At 43.5% G+C, this 15142-nt stretch overlaps 1 protein-coding gene and 1 long non-coding RNA gene across 2 annotated transcripts in view; both read right to left on the bottom strand.

Annotated features, from left to right (window-relative positions):
• Positions 1–582: 582 nt before the first annotated feature.
• Positions 583–15142, bottom strand: part of fnbp4 (formin binding protein 4) — a 15856-nt gene continuing 1296 nt past the window's right edge. Inside the window, exons 4-17 of the mRNA XM_027272597.1 lie at positions 5992–6166; positions 5689–5836; positions 5441–5543; positions 4995–5339; positions 4695–4887; positions 4428–4549; positions 4239–4343; positions 3840–3973; positions 2659–2825; positions 2146–2447; positions 1917–2028; positions 1562–1755; positions 1254–1411; positions 583–1151 (exon numbers count right to left, since the gene is read on the bottom strand). Of these exons, the coding sequence (XP_027128398.1) occupies positions 1061–1151; positions 1254–1411; positions 1562–1755; positions 1917–2028; positions 2146–2447; positions 2659–2825; positions 3840–3973; positions 4239–4343; positions 4428–4549; positions 4695–4887; positions 4995–5339; positions 5441–5543; positions 5689–5836; positions 5992–6166 (2349 nt within the window). The 3' untranslated portion in view covers positions 583–1060. The remainder of the gene's footprint in view (positions 1152–1253; positions 1412–1561; positions 1756–1916; positions 2029–2145; positions 2448–2658; positions 2826–3839; positions 3974–4238; positions 4344–4427; positions 4550–4694; positions 4888–4994; positions 5340–5440; positions 5544–5688; positions 5837–5991; positions 6167–15142) is intronic.
• On the bottom strand, positions 13200–13624 carry LOC113744178 (uncharacterized). The gene is made up of 2 exons (XR_003461323.1): positions 13401–13624; positions 13200–13294 (listed from the first exon to the last, which is right to left on the bottom strand). It is a non-coding gene; the product is annotated as an uncharacterized LOC113744178 (long non-coding RNA).

Below are 15142 nucleotides of genomic sequence, written 5' to 3'. Positions count from 1 at the left end.
CTCTTGACCAGTTTGAGTGTTTTCTTGTCTCTCTGCATAGAATAATGCAGATGCCACCAGAGTCCTGCACACTCCAAATGACCTTTTTATACAGGAAACTTCAATGCAGATCTATCACAGTATGAACACAACCTATTTCAACTCCAGACCACTGTACACCTACCCTGTGTCTAAAACATTCACTTATCAATATCACACAGTTGAAATCCATTTTTTGATGTTGGTGATGGGCAGCAGTGTTGGGGGTGGGTGAAGCTCACGGTCGTCTCCACAGTTTTGAGCATGTTTAGCTCTGGGTTGTTCAGAATACACCAGAAGAGCAGCTTTTCATCCTCCTGTCTGTATGTGCCCTCACCATTGTCCTAAATGAGACCTGTGACTGTTTTCATCTACAAGCTTCAGACGTTTAACAGACAGGTCTCTAGAGGGGGAGTACAATATTATGAATAAAAACATGATACATCTGCAAGTCTAACAGCGTTATGATGTGTATGCAACTAATGTGTCACGAGTATTACACGTCACTGTAGGAGGATTATTGAAATCCTCTAATGAAAGTGATTTTGAAAGAATACGAGTGAGTAGTCTATTAAAAAGTTTTGTTTTAATGCATAAAAAATACAGACAATATAAAAACAAATACAGATATGGCTTTGGAAAACAGTTTAATAACTTTTTACAAAATGTACAAGTTCAATGACTTCCCCCCTTTTCAAAAACATGGGAGTATCCCATTATACACTGTATGTACACAGTTGTAAAAATGCTCAATAAAATAGACAATCCCTCCAAACATCATCTAGGTGGGGTCTATACAAAATGATGAAGTATTTCTGATGAACTCAAGACATTTGGCACATTTACAACAGTGGCTACAAAAACGTGAAAATGACATCAAACCCTTCTGGTGATGGCCTGCCATGTAAGGGCCTCTAAATGTCTCCATCAAGAAAACGACAGTCCAGAGATCATAAAAACAAAACTTAAGCTGGGGGAGGATGACCTTATAATAAAAGGAGTGGAAAACGTCAACTGGCCGGTGTATGACACAGGCTAGGTGTTACGTATTATTCGCCACCTTGCGTTTCTTCAGTCGCTGCCGCCAGTCATCAGGAAGTGCCTCAAAGTTGGCGTTCTTTGACGCTTTTCCTCTGTAGAATCAAAAACAGTATGTGAAGTAGTTAGTGAGATGTTACCCAGATGTAAAAAATAACAAAACAAAATGACACAACTCCAGTTAAACATAAACATACGTCACAAACTGCTGTTGTTTCCACTCCTCGATACTCTTCTTGTTAAGCTGGTCCCTGTCCTCGTCACTTGAGCTGCTCTTCTCCTCCTCATCCAGCTCCTTCTGGATGTTCTGCCACTTCTTCACCAGCGAAGGCATTTTGATTTTACTCTTCTTTGACTGCAGATATGCAAACACACACAACAGGTTCATTTGTATGTTGGATTTAATCATGTTTGTAGTTACTGAACACCACTTGGGTTAAAACAGATTTTCTTCTAACTTATTTACCACCCTCCTTTGAAACTTGAAGCTAACTCCAATACTAACCTTATCCTTTTTCACTTTCTTGGTCTTGTCTGTGGGCAGAGCTTTGGCTCCGGGAGGTTCATACGGTGGCTGGGATGGTGGGAGTGGTGGTTGAGGAGGTAGGGCTGGGATAGGTGGGGGTGGAGGTTCACAAGGGACCAAAGGGGCAGCGACAGCCGGCACACCCCAGTAGGCAGTTGCTGACATAATAGGAGCTGCAGTCAAAGAAAAGAAACCTTCGTTAGGTATTTGAATTACTTGTTTAAAATACCACACCCTAATTGAGAACTGCCTTAGTGAGTGTTACACTGGTGTTGTTCCTATTATGATTAATGTGTACTATAACTGCATATGTTGAGTAGTAATATTGTTGTACCTGCACTGGCAGCAGGCTGGGTGTAGAGAATGGGACTGCTGCCTATAATAGCTTTATTCAGCTGACCGGCTTTACGTTTCTGACCCTTCCCAAAGGGAGCAGACTCCACAATCTGTGGGAGAAACAAGAAATACAACAAGAGTTAACAGCTGAATTTACATGTGTAAAACACTGTCAAGTACAACATAAAAATAAGGACTCTAAAGAAGAAACCTGATTACTGCCATACCTTCATGCTAGCAGTACCAGGAGGTAAAGGAGGCCTCCCACTGCCGTCTTCTTCAGTACCAGGGGCCGGAGGCTCCCCGTCGTTATCATCATCCATTTCCATCTCCACCTCCATGATCTCTCCATCGCTGTCAGGAGGGGGAGGAGGTGGAGGTGGTGAGTCTGGGGGAAGAGGTGGAGGCGGGGGGTAGCTGGATGGTGGCGGAGGTGGGCTGGCAGGAAGAGGAGGTTGAGATGGAGGCCAGAAGGACGATGCACTGGGCTGAGGAGGTGCTGGTGGAGCAGCAGAAGCAAACGTGGATCCTGTTTTGTAAGGTCATAAAATGAGGTGTTAGCGAGGGTAACATTTTATCACGTGGCATGCATTTAATGCAGCAAAGCAACATTCACTAAAAATAATCCATTCAATATGAATATGTGCATTTTTATATACCATATACTTCTTTATAATCATAAGTTAATTTAAAAAAGACACTTAACAGGCTGGTCTGAGGAGCAGCAAACTGTGACTGACCTGTGAGCCCTCCAGCGGGGGCAGAGGATTTGGCATCCTCTTGGCTGGACATCTGTGTCTGGGTAGCTTGGCAGCCCTTCGCATCTTCGTTCTTATCCTCCTCTGTTGGGAAATCCCACTGGGAGGCACTGGTCCGGTCGTTTACATAGAAATACCGCCTGTGCTCTCTAAAAAGTGGGACAACAGAGATAGAGGGCAAGAGTCTCAACGGCCGGCCTGGCAATTGGTTGAGTGGCATGATACCCTGGGACAGTGGGGCAAGGGAGTGGACATAATGGCCACGGTAGGGGGGCAGGAGTGTTGGTATGGACAGCGACTTTAGCCGCCCAAAAAGTAGGGCCCAATTGGAGTGTGGTCATGGATGTGGATAGGGAACCCACCTTGCTCTCAAAAACAAAGAAAGCAAAACAAATCATCTCTAGGTCCTGAAAGTACCAATCAGCAGCTCACACCATGGTTGTCACATTTGATCCGTTTTAGACAACCATTTCCTCCCAGACACAGGAAGACGCCAGGGAGGAAGCATCATCATTATCATCGTCATTATATTCAACAACCATAGGTCAGAAAATTAACAAAGCACACAGTCAACTCATTTAACATCAGAAAGAAGAAAATAAAAATCAGGAAGACATATGAAATAGAGTAGGTCTGACCTGCTGGATTCCCGTCATTGCTCCATCTTCACCTTTTATTTGATGCGTGTTACTCCGCGCTTCCAGGGCATCACTCTGTCTGCATTGCATTCTGGGGGTTGTAGTCCTGTAAAGTGCAAAGCTCTCCCACGCAACCATCTTTCCTATAATACATCCCACCCTCCCAATCTTTCCACTGACTGGACCCATAATCAGTCTACAAAATGCCCTTACAACAAAGGGCTTAAGAGTCTGTGTTATAGGGACAGGGAGTCCTCTCTGTGGCAGGTATATTTAAACAGGACGCAGGCTGGCCCAGAGTGGATGCTCCCTTACCAGTACGTGTAAGGCAGAGTGCCAGGATTGCATCACAGAAACCTGAAGAGTCTGTTTCTGGTAAGTATTTTGATCCTCTCGGACTGGTTAAGCTTCTCCCCAAGTCATGTTACAAAGTCTGCAACCTCGGCACTGAGGGGGTTGTAGTCACACGGTAAGATTTTTGGGGGACGAGGGAGTTTAGAGATGTGAAAGGTAAGGAGCGCGTACCTGTCCCAGTGGCAGGACCAGCCTTTAGGGGTGGCGTTAAGTTCGTAATATTTTATGTGTTCTGCAGCTTCTTGTAGTCGGCGGCGAAGATAGACCCCATTCAGAGCGCCTTCCCTCCAGTCAGCAATCCGAGTCTGGGACCCAAAACAAAAAAAAAAATAAGTGAGAAAAAAAGCTCAGATAGTTGAGGTGATAAAGACAGAAGAGTCACAAGATGTATGATTAACATGAAAGAGTAATTACAGTAAGTTTCCAGAATGACACCTTGTGATGGATTATGATGAGAATTTTAAATATTAAGTACTACCACATGGCTGAAAAAAGATTACGGATTTAATATTTCAGGAGAGCAAGGAGAGCTACAACTGGAAGCTAGGTGAAGAACCACTATCCTCTCACCTCAGTTTGTAGCAGAAGCAACTGAAAGTTTGAGATCGCCTTTTTGTTTATCCCCAGGAACTCCATCTTGCTGGTTAAGGTGTTAGCCAGTTGTCCAATCTGAAACTACAAGTGTTCAGAGTCAAAAGCAAGTCTTAAAAAAGAGAGGCTCACTTTTATTATGGCTAGTAACAGTAACATCATTGTTACCTTGAGCTCAGGCGTTTCCACTTTGAGCTCAGGCGCTTCCACCTCCTCTTTAACTGCAGGTTTTGTTTTCTCCTCAGAACTGTCCGCTTCCTTGTCTTCTCCTTCTGCAACACTCTCCACGACTTTAAAAAGGTGGTACAGGACACGGAGAGATATATTTAAGTATGGAAGAAGTTTTTTTTTGGTTTGTTTTTTTACACTAAAAACATTTAACAAGTGAGATGTATTTTCATTCACACCTTCAATAGCATAATTATTCGGACTCACCTGTCTCTGTGTTGTCCTGCTGGTCTGAACCTCTGCTGTTCGAGTCAGGGCTGGCCGCAGAGGGAAAGGCCGTCTTCCACCGGTTTTTCTTCACTTGAGGAGCACGGGCCCCAGAGGCTTCTTGGCTCGTCTCAGAACAAGGACTGGAGCCTCCTGCGCTCCCATCACCCTCCTCCAGAGCCCGTAGCTCAGCCTAAGAATCAGACAGCAGGTTGAAGTTACGTCACAGTGACAATAACATTTGCAATTAATTTTGAAATACAACTGCTGTAAAAGTTGCACACTGAAACAACACTTCACCTTTTTCCTCTCCAGAGCCAGTTCCAGGTCCATTGTATCCTCCTCTGTCTCCTCCTCAGCATCTGAGTTGTCTCTTGACTGCTTCTTGGTGCTAAGATCTTTCTGGACAGTAGGGACTGGCTCGGGGTCCTGTTGAGAGATGGCGGGGGATCCTACAGGGCGAACACCTTCTCCATCTGAATCCAAACTGTTCTCAGGCTCATCCAAACCTTTGAGCAGTTTTTTTCTCCACTTTTCTTCTGCTTCTTTCACTTCAGAGGGGATCAGAGGACCAAGCAGAGACGCAGCCACCCCGCGGCGCTCTTCCTCTTCACTTGTGAGGCCTACGACGCTCTCAATGACCTCCTATTTATCCAAAACATGAAAATGATATATCAGAACTTGAATCCTTAAACACGATTTCATCCAGATGTTTCACATTGGTGTTGCACTTAAATGAAACTTACCTTCACTTTGGTCTCTTTCATTGGTGTTGGGGCTGCAGCAGATGCAGCACTCTCCTCTGTGTGATAACCTGCATGCGCTGTGCCGTTTCCATTGACACTAGAGCTACAAAGAAAAATACACATCATACACAGCTGAAAGTCTGTACTTGAGACAAAAACCAGTATACTTCAGCTCATGTAAGTACAATGATTTTATCTGGCCTCAAGATAAAGATGTCTGAGGTTCAGAAAGTAACATTTCCTCCTACCTGTTGGCGTACTGCCCCAGGCTTTGCACCTGATCAGCTAGATAGTGTGGCAGCTCCCAGGACACCTCATTGGTCAGAGTGTTCCAGTAGTAGTAGCATCCAGAGTTTTCATCCCAAACCTCCTGCCAGTCTCCCATCTCCACACCCACTGCAGAAACATATACATGAGATGCTTAAAAACAAATGAAGGCATTTTGTTCTATAAGTACTGCTGAATGACTTAATCAGTGTGTAGCCATTTGGAAAGTAGAAGCAAAACATCAAGAACGTAACCCAGCAGTATTGTTAATTGTACACACTTACCTCCAGCGAGTGAGTACTGAGTATTGTACTCAAACTGTGTGCTTTGTTGATTCTGTTCTTCACTGGCAGCCGGCTGCTGGGTATTGACTTCAGGTCTGGGAGGGGCTGTAGTTGGAACTGAGGAATGAGACGCCGCATCGTCTGAACTTGGCTGAGTGGTGATTGCATCAATTTCCTGTGGTGAGGAAAAAAATGTTGACAGAAATGTATGTTTTATCTTTGCAGTCCTAAGATGGAACCACACTGGTCAAAACAGTAGTCTGTAGTCATAAATAACGTGATTTAGCAATACTATGCCTGTTAGAAACCTAAACAAAATCGATTGTATCGGGAAAACCAAAACCTGTAGTCTACTTTGTACCCCCCACAATTATCCACAATGGATCATGCCCACAGATATAATTACAAGTACATGCTGTGCTATCCAATTTTTCTCATCCTAATCCCTGTAACATTACTTTTAAAAAAGGCACACTAGACATTTTGTACAACCTGCTGCCTTCTCACTTACTCACACAATATGATTGTGTCTTTTAAATAGATAGATAGATAGATATACTTTATTTATCCCAAGCTGGGAAATTATAGTGCAGCAGCAGCATTACACAAAGTGACAAGTGACAACAAAAAATTAAAATATACTATAAAGCAAACTATACATAATAAAATATCAAAAAACTCAAACTGATCCGCCTACATTTGTTAAATGTACACACTTCATTTAAAATCACACAAATGCTCACATTGTCATATATTACGGCTTTCTGGAGAAGTGGGCCAATTGTCTCAGTGATCTGGGACCTGAGTTGATTTTGATTTCCAAGCCCTAAATATAAATGTATTATGTATCTTTTATTTTTCTAACTTTTCTAACACTTTACTTTCATCTCCCGGTACTTGTGCATTTTCTTCATATCCTTATTTTTAATCAGTGTAAAAACTCCAGGCCCATCTTTTCCGGTTCACAAAAAAACTATAAAAATTAAAGTAAAAATTGGGTGTTTCTAATTACCAATGTGGATGGATAATGTCCTGATAGACCTCCACTCGATGGGCCAACGGGGGCAGGAGATAGACGGGAAGTTAACCAGTCCAGCGCGTGCCCTGAGACTCAAACAGGTCGGCCAGCATCAAAGTTGATGAGCAGCTGCCTGGTCGCAGGAGTCTGATTCAGGTTCATAACACTGAATGGGGACAGGAATCACATCGTTAATAACCGTTCTTTCTGCTCTGGTTCTTTTTTCCACTATTGGATAGACATTTTTCATCAGGTCCCGGCACCCCTGTATCTCACCTAGACCAAACAAGCTTGTCCATTTAAAACGGATTTGGCTGCACCTGAATGGCTTTGAATTATGTCTCAATCACAAAAGAGCTCCCATTTCACACAAGTTGTCCAAAAGCAAAACCCAAGCCTGTAATGACGGTCCCTCACAGGTAAAGGCGAATGCAGAACCTTTAGAACTACTTCAGCAGCAGTTAGACTATACAGTGTGTATTGAGCAAAAGGCCTCTGTGAGAACAGCTTACACATCTTCCTCCCGGTTATTATCCGCCTCATTCCTCTGTGTTGGAGTCATTGGTGGACGATTTGTCCAGCTGGTAGTTTATTCCACCAATTCCTGAAGCAGAGACAGCCATGGTTGATGTTTTTCTCTGTCTGATTGGGGTTGAAAAATGCAAGTATCATGTTTGTATCCAGGCTTGTAAACAGGATAAGACAAGAGGAATTGTGTTATCACCGTGAAGAAATTAGATTTTTTTAAAAGCCAAATTCATTTTCAGGTCTTTTCCCATAGAATCAATATCATGCATGTAAAACACAGTTTAAAGTTTCAGACATGATTATCGTACGCTATAAAAAATCTATGGAATGTGTTATTTGGGGGTATTGAAGTTTGGCATGCACCAATCAATGAAAAACTAACAAGAAACCTTGGAACAACGTTTATGTTGCATGCATCTGTAACCTCTAGTTCTCGTTAATCATTTTCTGATATCCTGAGGTAATATGTGAAAACTTACATGTGCGGTGCTGAGGGTTGATTTCTCACACGCCATCCTCGGCTGCCTTTCAGACACAAGGAAACTCTTCTGTTGGCCTTCGGTGCATTGTTAAAACTCAACTAGTCTAACGTTAGTTAACTAGCTCCAACAAGTCCCCAAAGCCGTACAACCTCCGTCTTCTAACATCGTCAATTGACTCCTCCTATGTTGCCTCAACTTGCGCAACATGTTTTTACAATATCAATCTGCCAGCAACTTACCTCGCTTATAGTTAATAACCGTAATCTCAAACATAGGTTTTAAAAAACAAACATTTATAAACACAAGAGCGAACAGCAAACTTGGCGGCTGCACGACCCCCCTGGAAAAATCTTTCAAGAGGTAGGCGACGTTGCTCAGCAAACCGGTTGTCTCAACAACACCGCGGTTCCATGGGTACCTGCTACATCACACATATTATTTTCAGCATCATTGGCTCTCTGCGCCATTAAACATGTGTCTTATTCTGTCGGCAAATATTATTGATGTTTAATATATAATATATAAGATTACATACACTATGTAGTATAAGAATAGTTTCTATGGAGTCTAGGGGGCAGTCCAGACAGAGCGGCCCTCTTGACCAGTTTGAGTGTTTTCTTGTCTCTCTGCATAGAATAATGCAGATGCCACCAGTGAGTACACCTGCACACTCCAAATGACCTTTTTATACAGGAAACTTCAATGCAGATCTATCACAAGATGAACACAACCTATTTCACACTCCAGACCACTGTACACCTACCCTGTGTCCTAAAACATTCACTTATCAATATCACACGTTTGAAATCCATTTTTTGATGTTGGTGATGGGCAGCAGTGTTGGGGGTGGGTGAAGCTCACGGTCGTCTCCACAGTTTTGAGCATGTTTAGCTCTGGTTGTTCAGAATAACACCAGAAGAGCAGCTTTTCATCCTCCTGTATGTACAAATAAAAAGAATATGAATAAAAACATGATACAATCTGCAAGTCTAACAGCGTTTGATGTGTATGCAACTAATGTGTTATTGAATTTTGTGAAAGAATACGAGTGAGTAGCTATTAAAAGTTTTTTTAATGCATAAAAATACAGACAATATAAAAACAAATACAGATATGGCTTTGGAAAACAGTTTAAAACTTTTTACAAAATGTACAAGTTCAATGACTTCCCCCCTTTTCAAAAACATGGGAGTATCCCATTATACACTGTATGTACACAGTTGTAAAAATGCTCAATAAAATAGACAATCCTCCAAACATCATCTAGGGGGGGTCTATACAAAATGATGAAGTATTTCTGATGAACTCAAGACTTTTGGCACATTTACAACAGTGGCTACAAAAACGTGAAAATGACATCAAAACCCTTCTGGTGATGGCCTGCCATGTAAGGGCCTCTAATGCTCCATCAAGAAAACGACAGTCCAGAGATCATAAAAACAAAACTTAAGCTGGGGGAGGATGACCTTATAATAAAGGAGTGGAAAACGTCAACTGGCCGGTATGACACAGGCTAGGTGTTACGATTATTCGCCACCTTGCGTTTCTTCAGTCGCTGCCGCCAGTCATCAGGAAGTGCCTCAAAGTTGGCGTTCTTTGACGCTTTTCCTCTGTAGAATCAAAAACAGTATGTGAAGTAGTTAGTGAGATGTTACCTAGATGTAAAAAATAACAAAACAAAATGACACAACTCCAGTTAAACATAAACATACGTCAAAACTGCGGTTGTTTCCACTCCTCGATCTCTCTTGTTAAGCTGGTCCCTGTCCGTCACTTGAGCTGCTCTTCTCCTCCTCATCCAGCTCCTTCTGGATGTTCTGCCACTTCTTCACCAGCGAAGGCATTTTGATTTTACTCTTCTTTGACTGCAGAATGCAAAACACACAACAGGTTCATTTGTATGTTGGATTTAATCATGTTTGTAGTTACGAACACCACTTGGGTTAAAACAGATTTTCTTCTAACTATTTTACCACCCTCCTTTGAAACTTGAAGCTAACTCCAATACTAACCTTATCCTTTTTCACTTCTTGGTCTTGTCTGTGGGCAGAGCTTTGGCTCCGGAGGTTCATACGGTGGCTGGGATGGTGGGAGTGGTGGTTGAGGAGGTAGGGCTGGGAAGGTGGGGGTGGAGGTTCACAAGGGACCAAAGGGGCAGCGACAGCCGGCACACCCCAGTAGGCAGTTGCTGACATAATAGGAGCTGCAGTCAAAGAAAAGAAACCTTCGTTAGGTATTTGAATTACTGTTTAAAACCACACCCTAATTGAGAACTGCCTTAGTGAGTGTACACTGGTGTTGTTCCTATTATGATTAATGTGTACTATAACTGCAATGTTTGAGTAGTAATATGTTGTACCTGCCGGCAGCAGGCTGGGTGTAGAGAATGGGACTGCTGCCTATAATAGCTTTATTCAGCTGACCGGCTTTACGTTTCTGACCCTTCCCAAGGGAGCAGACTCCACAATCTGTGGGAGAGACAAGAAATATGACAAGAGTTAACAGCTGATTTCATGTGAAAACACTGTCAAGTACAAATAAAAATAAGGACTCTAAAGAAAACCTGATTATGCCTTACCTTCATGCAGCAGACCAGGAGGTAAAGGAGGCCTCCCCACTGCCGTCTTTTCAGTACCAGGGGCCGGAGGCTCCCCGTCGTTATCATCATCCATTTCCACTCCACCTCCATATCTCTCATCGCTGCAGGAGGGGGAGGAGGTGGAGGTGGTGAGTCTGGGGGAAGAGGTGGAGGCGGGGGTAGCTGGATGGTGGCGGAGGTGGGCTGGCAGAAGAGGAGGTGAGATGGGAGGCCAGAAGGACGATGCACTGGGCTGAGGAGGGGCTGGTGGAGCAGCAGAAGCAAACGTGGATCCTGTTTTGTGAGGTCATAAAATGAGGTGTTAGCGAGGGTAACATTTTGTCACGTGGCATGCATTTAATGCAGCAAGCACTTCACTAAAAATAATCCATTCAATATGAATATGTGCATTTTTATATACCATAACTTCTTTATAATCAAAGTTATTTAAAAAAGACACTTACAGGCTGGTCTGAGGAGCAGCAAACTGTGACTGACCTGTGAGCCCTCCAGCGGGGGCAGAGGATTTGGCATCCTCTTGCTGGACATCTGTGTCTGGGGTAGCTTGGCAGCCCTTCGCATCTTCGTCTTTATCCTCCTCTGTGGGAAATCCCACTGGGAGGCACTGGTCCGGTCGTTTACATAGAAATACCGCCTGTGCTCTCTAAAAAGTGGGACAACAGAGATAGAGGGCAAGAGTCTCAACGGCCGGCTGGCAATTGGTTGAGTGGCATGATACCCTGGGACAGTGGGGCAAGGGAGTGGACATAATGGCCACGGTAGGGGGGCAGGAGTGTTGGTATGGACAGCGACTTAGCCGCCCAAAAAGTAGGGCCCAATTGGAGTTGGTCATGGATGTGGATAGGGAACCCACCTTGCTCTCAAAAACAAAGAAAGCAAAACAAATCATCTCTAGGTCCTGAAAGTACCAATCAGCAGCTCACACATGGTTGTCACATTTGATCCGTTTTAGACAACCATTTCCTCCCAGACACAGGAAGACGCCAAGGAGGAAGCATCATCATTATCATCGTCATTATATTCAACAACCATAGGTCAGAAAATTAACAAAGCACACAGTCAACTCATTTAACACAGAAAGAAGAAAATAAAAATCAGAAGACATATGAAATAGAGTAGGTCTGACCTGCTGGATCCCCGTCATTGCTCCATCTTCACCTTTTATTTGATGCGTGTTACTCCGCGCTTCCAGGGCATCACTCTGTCTGCATTGCATTCTGGGGGTTGTAGTCTGTAAAGTGCAAAGCTCTCCCACGCAACCATCTTTCCTATAATACACCCCACCCTCCCAATCTTTCCACTGACTGGACCCATAATCAGTCTACAAAATGCCCTACAACAAAGGGCTTAAGAGTCTGTGTTATAGGGACAGGGAGTCCTCTCTGTGGCAGGTATATTTAACAGGACGCAGCTGGCCCAGAGTGGATGCTCCCTTACCAGTACGTGTAAGGCAGAGTGCCAGGATTGCATCACAGAAACCTGAAGAGTCTGTTCTGGTAAGTATTTGATCCTCTCGGACGGGTTAAGCTTCTCCCCAAGTCATGTTACAAGTCTGCAACCTCGGCACTGAGGGGGTTGTAGTCACACGGTAAGATTTTTGGGGGACGAGGGAGTTTAGAGATGTGAAAGGTAAGGAGCGCGTACCTGTCCCAGTGGCAGGACCAGCCTTTAGGGGTGGCGTTAAGTTCGTAATATTTTATGTGTTCTGCAGCTTCTTGTAGTCGGCGGCGAAGATAGACCCCATTCAGAGCGCCTTCCTCCAGTCAGCAATCCGAGTCTGGGACCCAACACAAAAAAAGAGTGAGAAAAAAGCTCAGATAGTTGAGGTGATAAAGACAGAAGAGTCACAAGATGTATGATTAACATGAAAGAGTAATTACAGTAAGTTTCCAGAATGACACCTTGTGATGATTATGATGAGAATTTTAAATATTAACTACCACATGGCTGAAAAAAGATTACGGATTAATATTCAGGAGACAAGGAGAGCTACAACTGGAAGCTAGGTGAAGAACCACTATCCTCTCACCTCAGTTTGTAGCAGAAGCAACTGAAAGTTTGAGATCGCCTTTTTGTTTATCCCCAGGAACTCCATCTTGCGGTTAAGGTGTTAGCCAGTTGTCCAATCGTTAAACGACAAGTGTATCAGAGAAGTCAGAAAGCAGTCTTAAGACAGACATCATGTTATATGGCTAGAACAGTAACACATCGTTGTTCACCAGCTTGACTCAGGTGTCATTTCCACTTGAGCTCAGGCGCTTCCACTCCTCTTTAACTGCAGGTTTTGTTTCTCTCAGAACTGTCCGCTCCTTGTCTTCTCCTTCTGCAACACTCTCCACGACTTTAAAAAGGTGGTACAGGACACGAGAGATATATTTAAGCATGAAAGAAGTTTTTTTTTTTTGTTGTTTTTTACCCTAAAAACATTTAACAAGTGAGATGTATTCATTCACACTTCAATAGCATAATTACTTCGGACTCACCCGTCTCTGTTTTGTCTGCTGGTCTGAACCTCTGCTGTTCGAGTCAGGGCTGGCCGCAGAGGGAAAGGCCGTCTTCCACCGGTTTTTCTTCACTTGAGGAGCACGGGCCCCAGAGGCTTCTTGGCTCGTCTCAGAAACAAGGACTGGAGCCTCCTGCGCTCCCATCACCCTCCTCCAGAGCCCGTAGCTCAGCCTAAGAATCAGACAGCAGGTGTAAGTTACGTCACAGTGACAATAACATTGCAATTAATTTTGAAATACAACTGCTGTAAAAGTTGCACACTGAAACAACACCCCACCTTTTTCCTCTCCAGAGCCAGTTCCAGGTCCATTGTATCCTCCTCTGTCTCCCCAGCATCTGAGTTGTCTCTTGACTGCTTCTTGGTGCTAAGATCTTCTGGACAGTAGGGATGGCTCGGGGTCCTGTTGAGAGGTGGCGGGGGATCCTACGGGGCGAACACCTTCTCCATCTGAATCCAAACTGTTCTCAGGCTCATCCAAACCTTTGAGCAGTTTTTTTCCCACTTTTCTTCTCTGCTTCTTTCACTTCAGAGGGGTCAGAGGACCAAGCAGAGACGCAGCCACCCGCGGCGCTCTTCCTCTTCCTTGTGAGGCCTACGACGCTCTCAATGACCTCCTATTTATCCAAAACATGAAAATGATATATCAGAACTTGAATCCTTAAACACAATTTCATCAGAGTTTCACATTGGTGTTGCACTTAAATGAAACTTACCTTCACTTTGGTCTCTTTCACTGGTGTTGGGGCTGCAGCAGATGCAGCACTCTCCTCGGTGTGATAACCTGCATGCGCTGTGCCGTTCATTGACACTAGAGCTACAAAGAAAAATACACATCAAACACAGCGTGAAGTCTGTACTTGAACAAAAACCAGTATACTTCAGCTCATGTAAGTACAATGATTTTCCTGGCCTCAAGATAAAGATGTTTGAGGTTCAGAAAGTAACATTCCCTCCTACCTGTTGGCGTACTGCCCCAGGCTTTGCACCTGATCAGCTAGATAGTGTGGCAGCTCCCAGGACACCTCTTGGTCAGAGTGTTCCAGTAGTAGTAGCATCCAGAGTTCTCATCCCAAACCTCCTGCCAGTCTCCCATCTCCACACCCACTGCAGAAACAATACATGAGATGCTTAAAAACAAATAAGCTTTTTGTTCTATAAGTATTGCTGAATGACTTAATCAGTGTGTAGCCATTTGAAAAGAAGCAAAACATCAAGAACGTAAACCGTATTGTTAATTGTACACACTTACCTCCAGCGAGTGAGTACTGAGTTGTACTCAAACTGTGTGCTTTGTTGATTCTGTTCTTCACTGGCAGCCGGCTGCTGGGTATTGACTTCAGGTCTGGGAGGGGCTGTAGTTGGAACGGAGGAATGAGACGCCGCATCGTCTGAACTGGGCTGAGTGGTGATTGCATCAATTTCCTGTGGTGAGAAAAAAATGTGAGTGTTTTTACTTTGCAGTCCTAGATGGAACCACACTGGTCAAAACAGTAGTCTGTAGTCATAAACAACGTGATTTAGTAATACTATGCCTATGTTAGAAACCTAAACAAAATCGATTCTGTATCGGGAAAACCAAAACCTGTAGTCTACTTTGTACCCCCCACAATTATCCGCTAAGGATCATGCCCACAGATATAATTACAAGTACATGCTGCATCCAATTTTTCTCATCCTGAATCCTGTAACTTTACTTTTAAAAAAGGCACACTAGACTTTTGTACAACTGCTGCCTTCTCACTTACTCACACAATAGATTGTGTCTTTTAAACTGATGCGTCTACACTTGTTAAATGTACACACTCATTTAAAAATCACACAAAACCACAGAGAAGTGCAAATTTCTGCACATATCACAAGTCACCTCAATACTATATATATATATACAATATAATATATATATATCCAACTGCAATAGCCACTGTGAATGCTGCTAAAAAATGATGTGCACATGTTTTACGTTAGGGGTGTATGCTCCTTTTAGCATATTTAGTATTTATTTTGATTTTAGCATATGT

Source organism: Larimichthys crocea, chromosome XXI (genome assembly GCF_000972845.2).
Source record: "Larimichthys crocea isolate SSNF chromosome XXI, L_crocea_2.0, whole genome shotgun sequence".
NCBI classification, from domain to species: Eukaryota; Metazoa; Chordata; class Actinopteri; family Sciaenidae; genus Larimichthys; species Larimichthys crocea.
The sequence above is the reverse complement of the archived record's forward strand: the minus strand, read 5'-3'. Positions and strand labels throughout refer to the sequence as shown.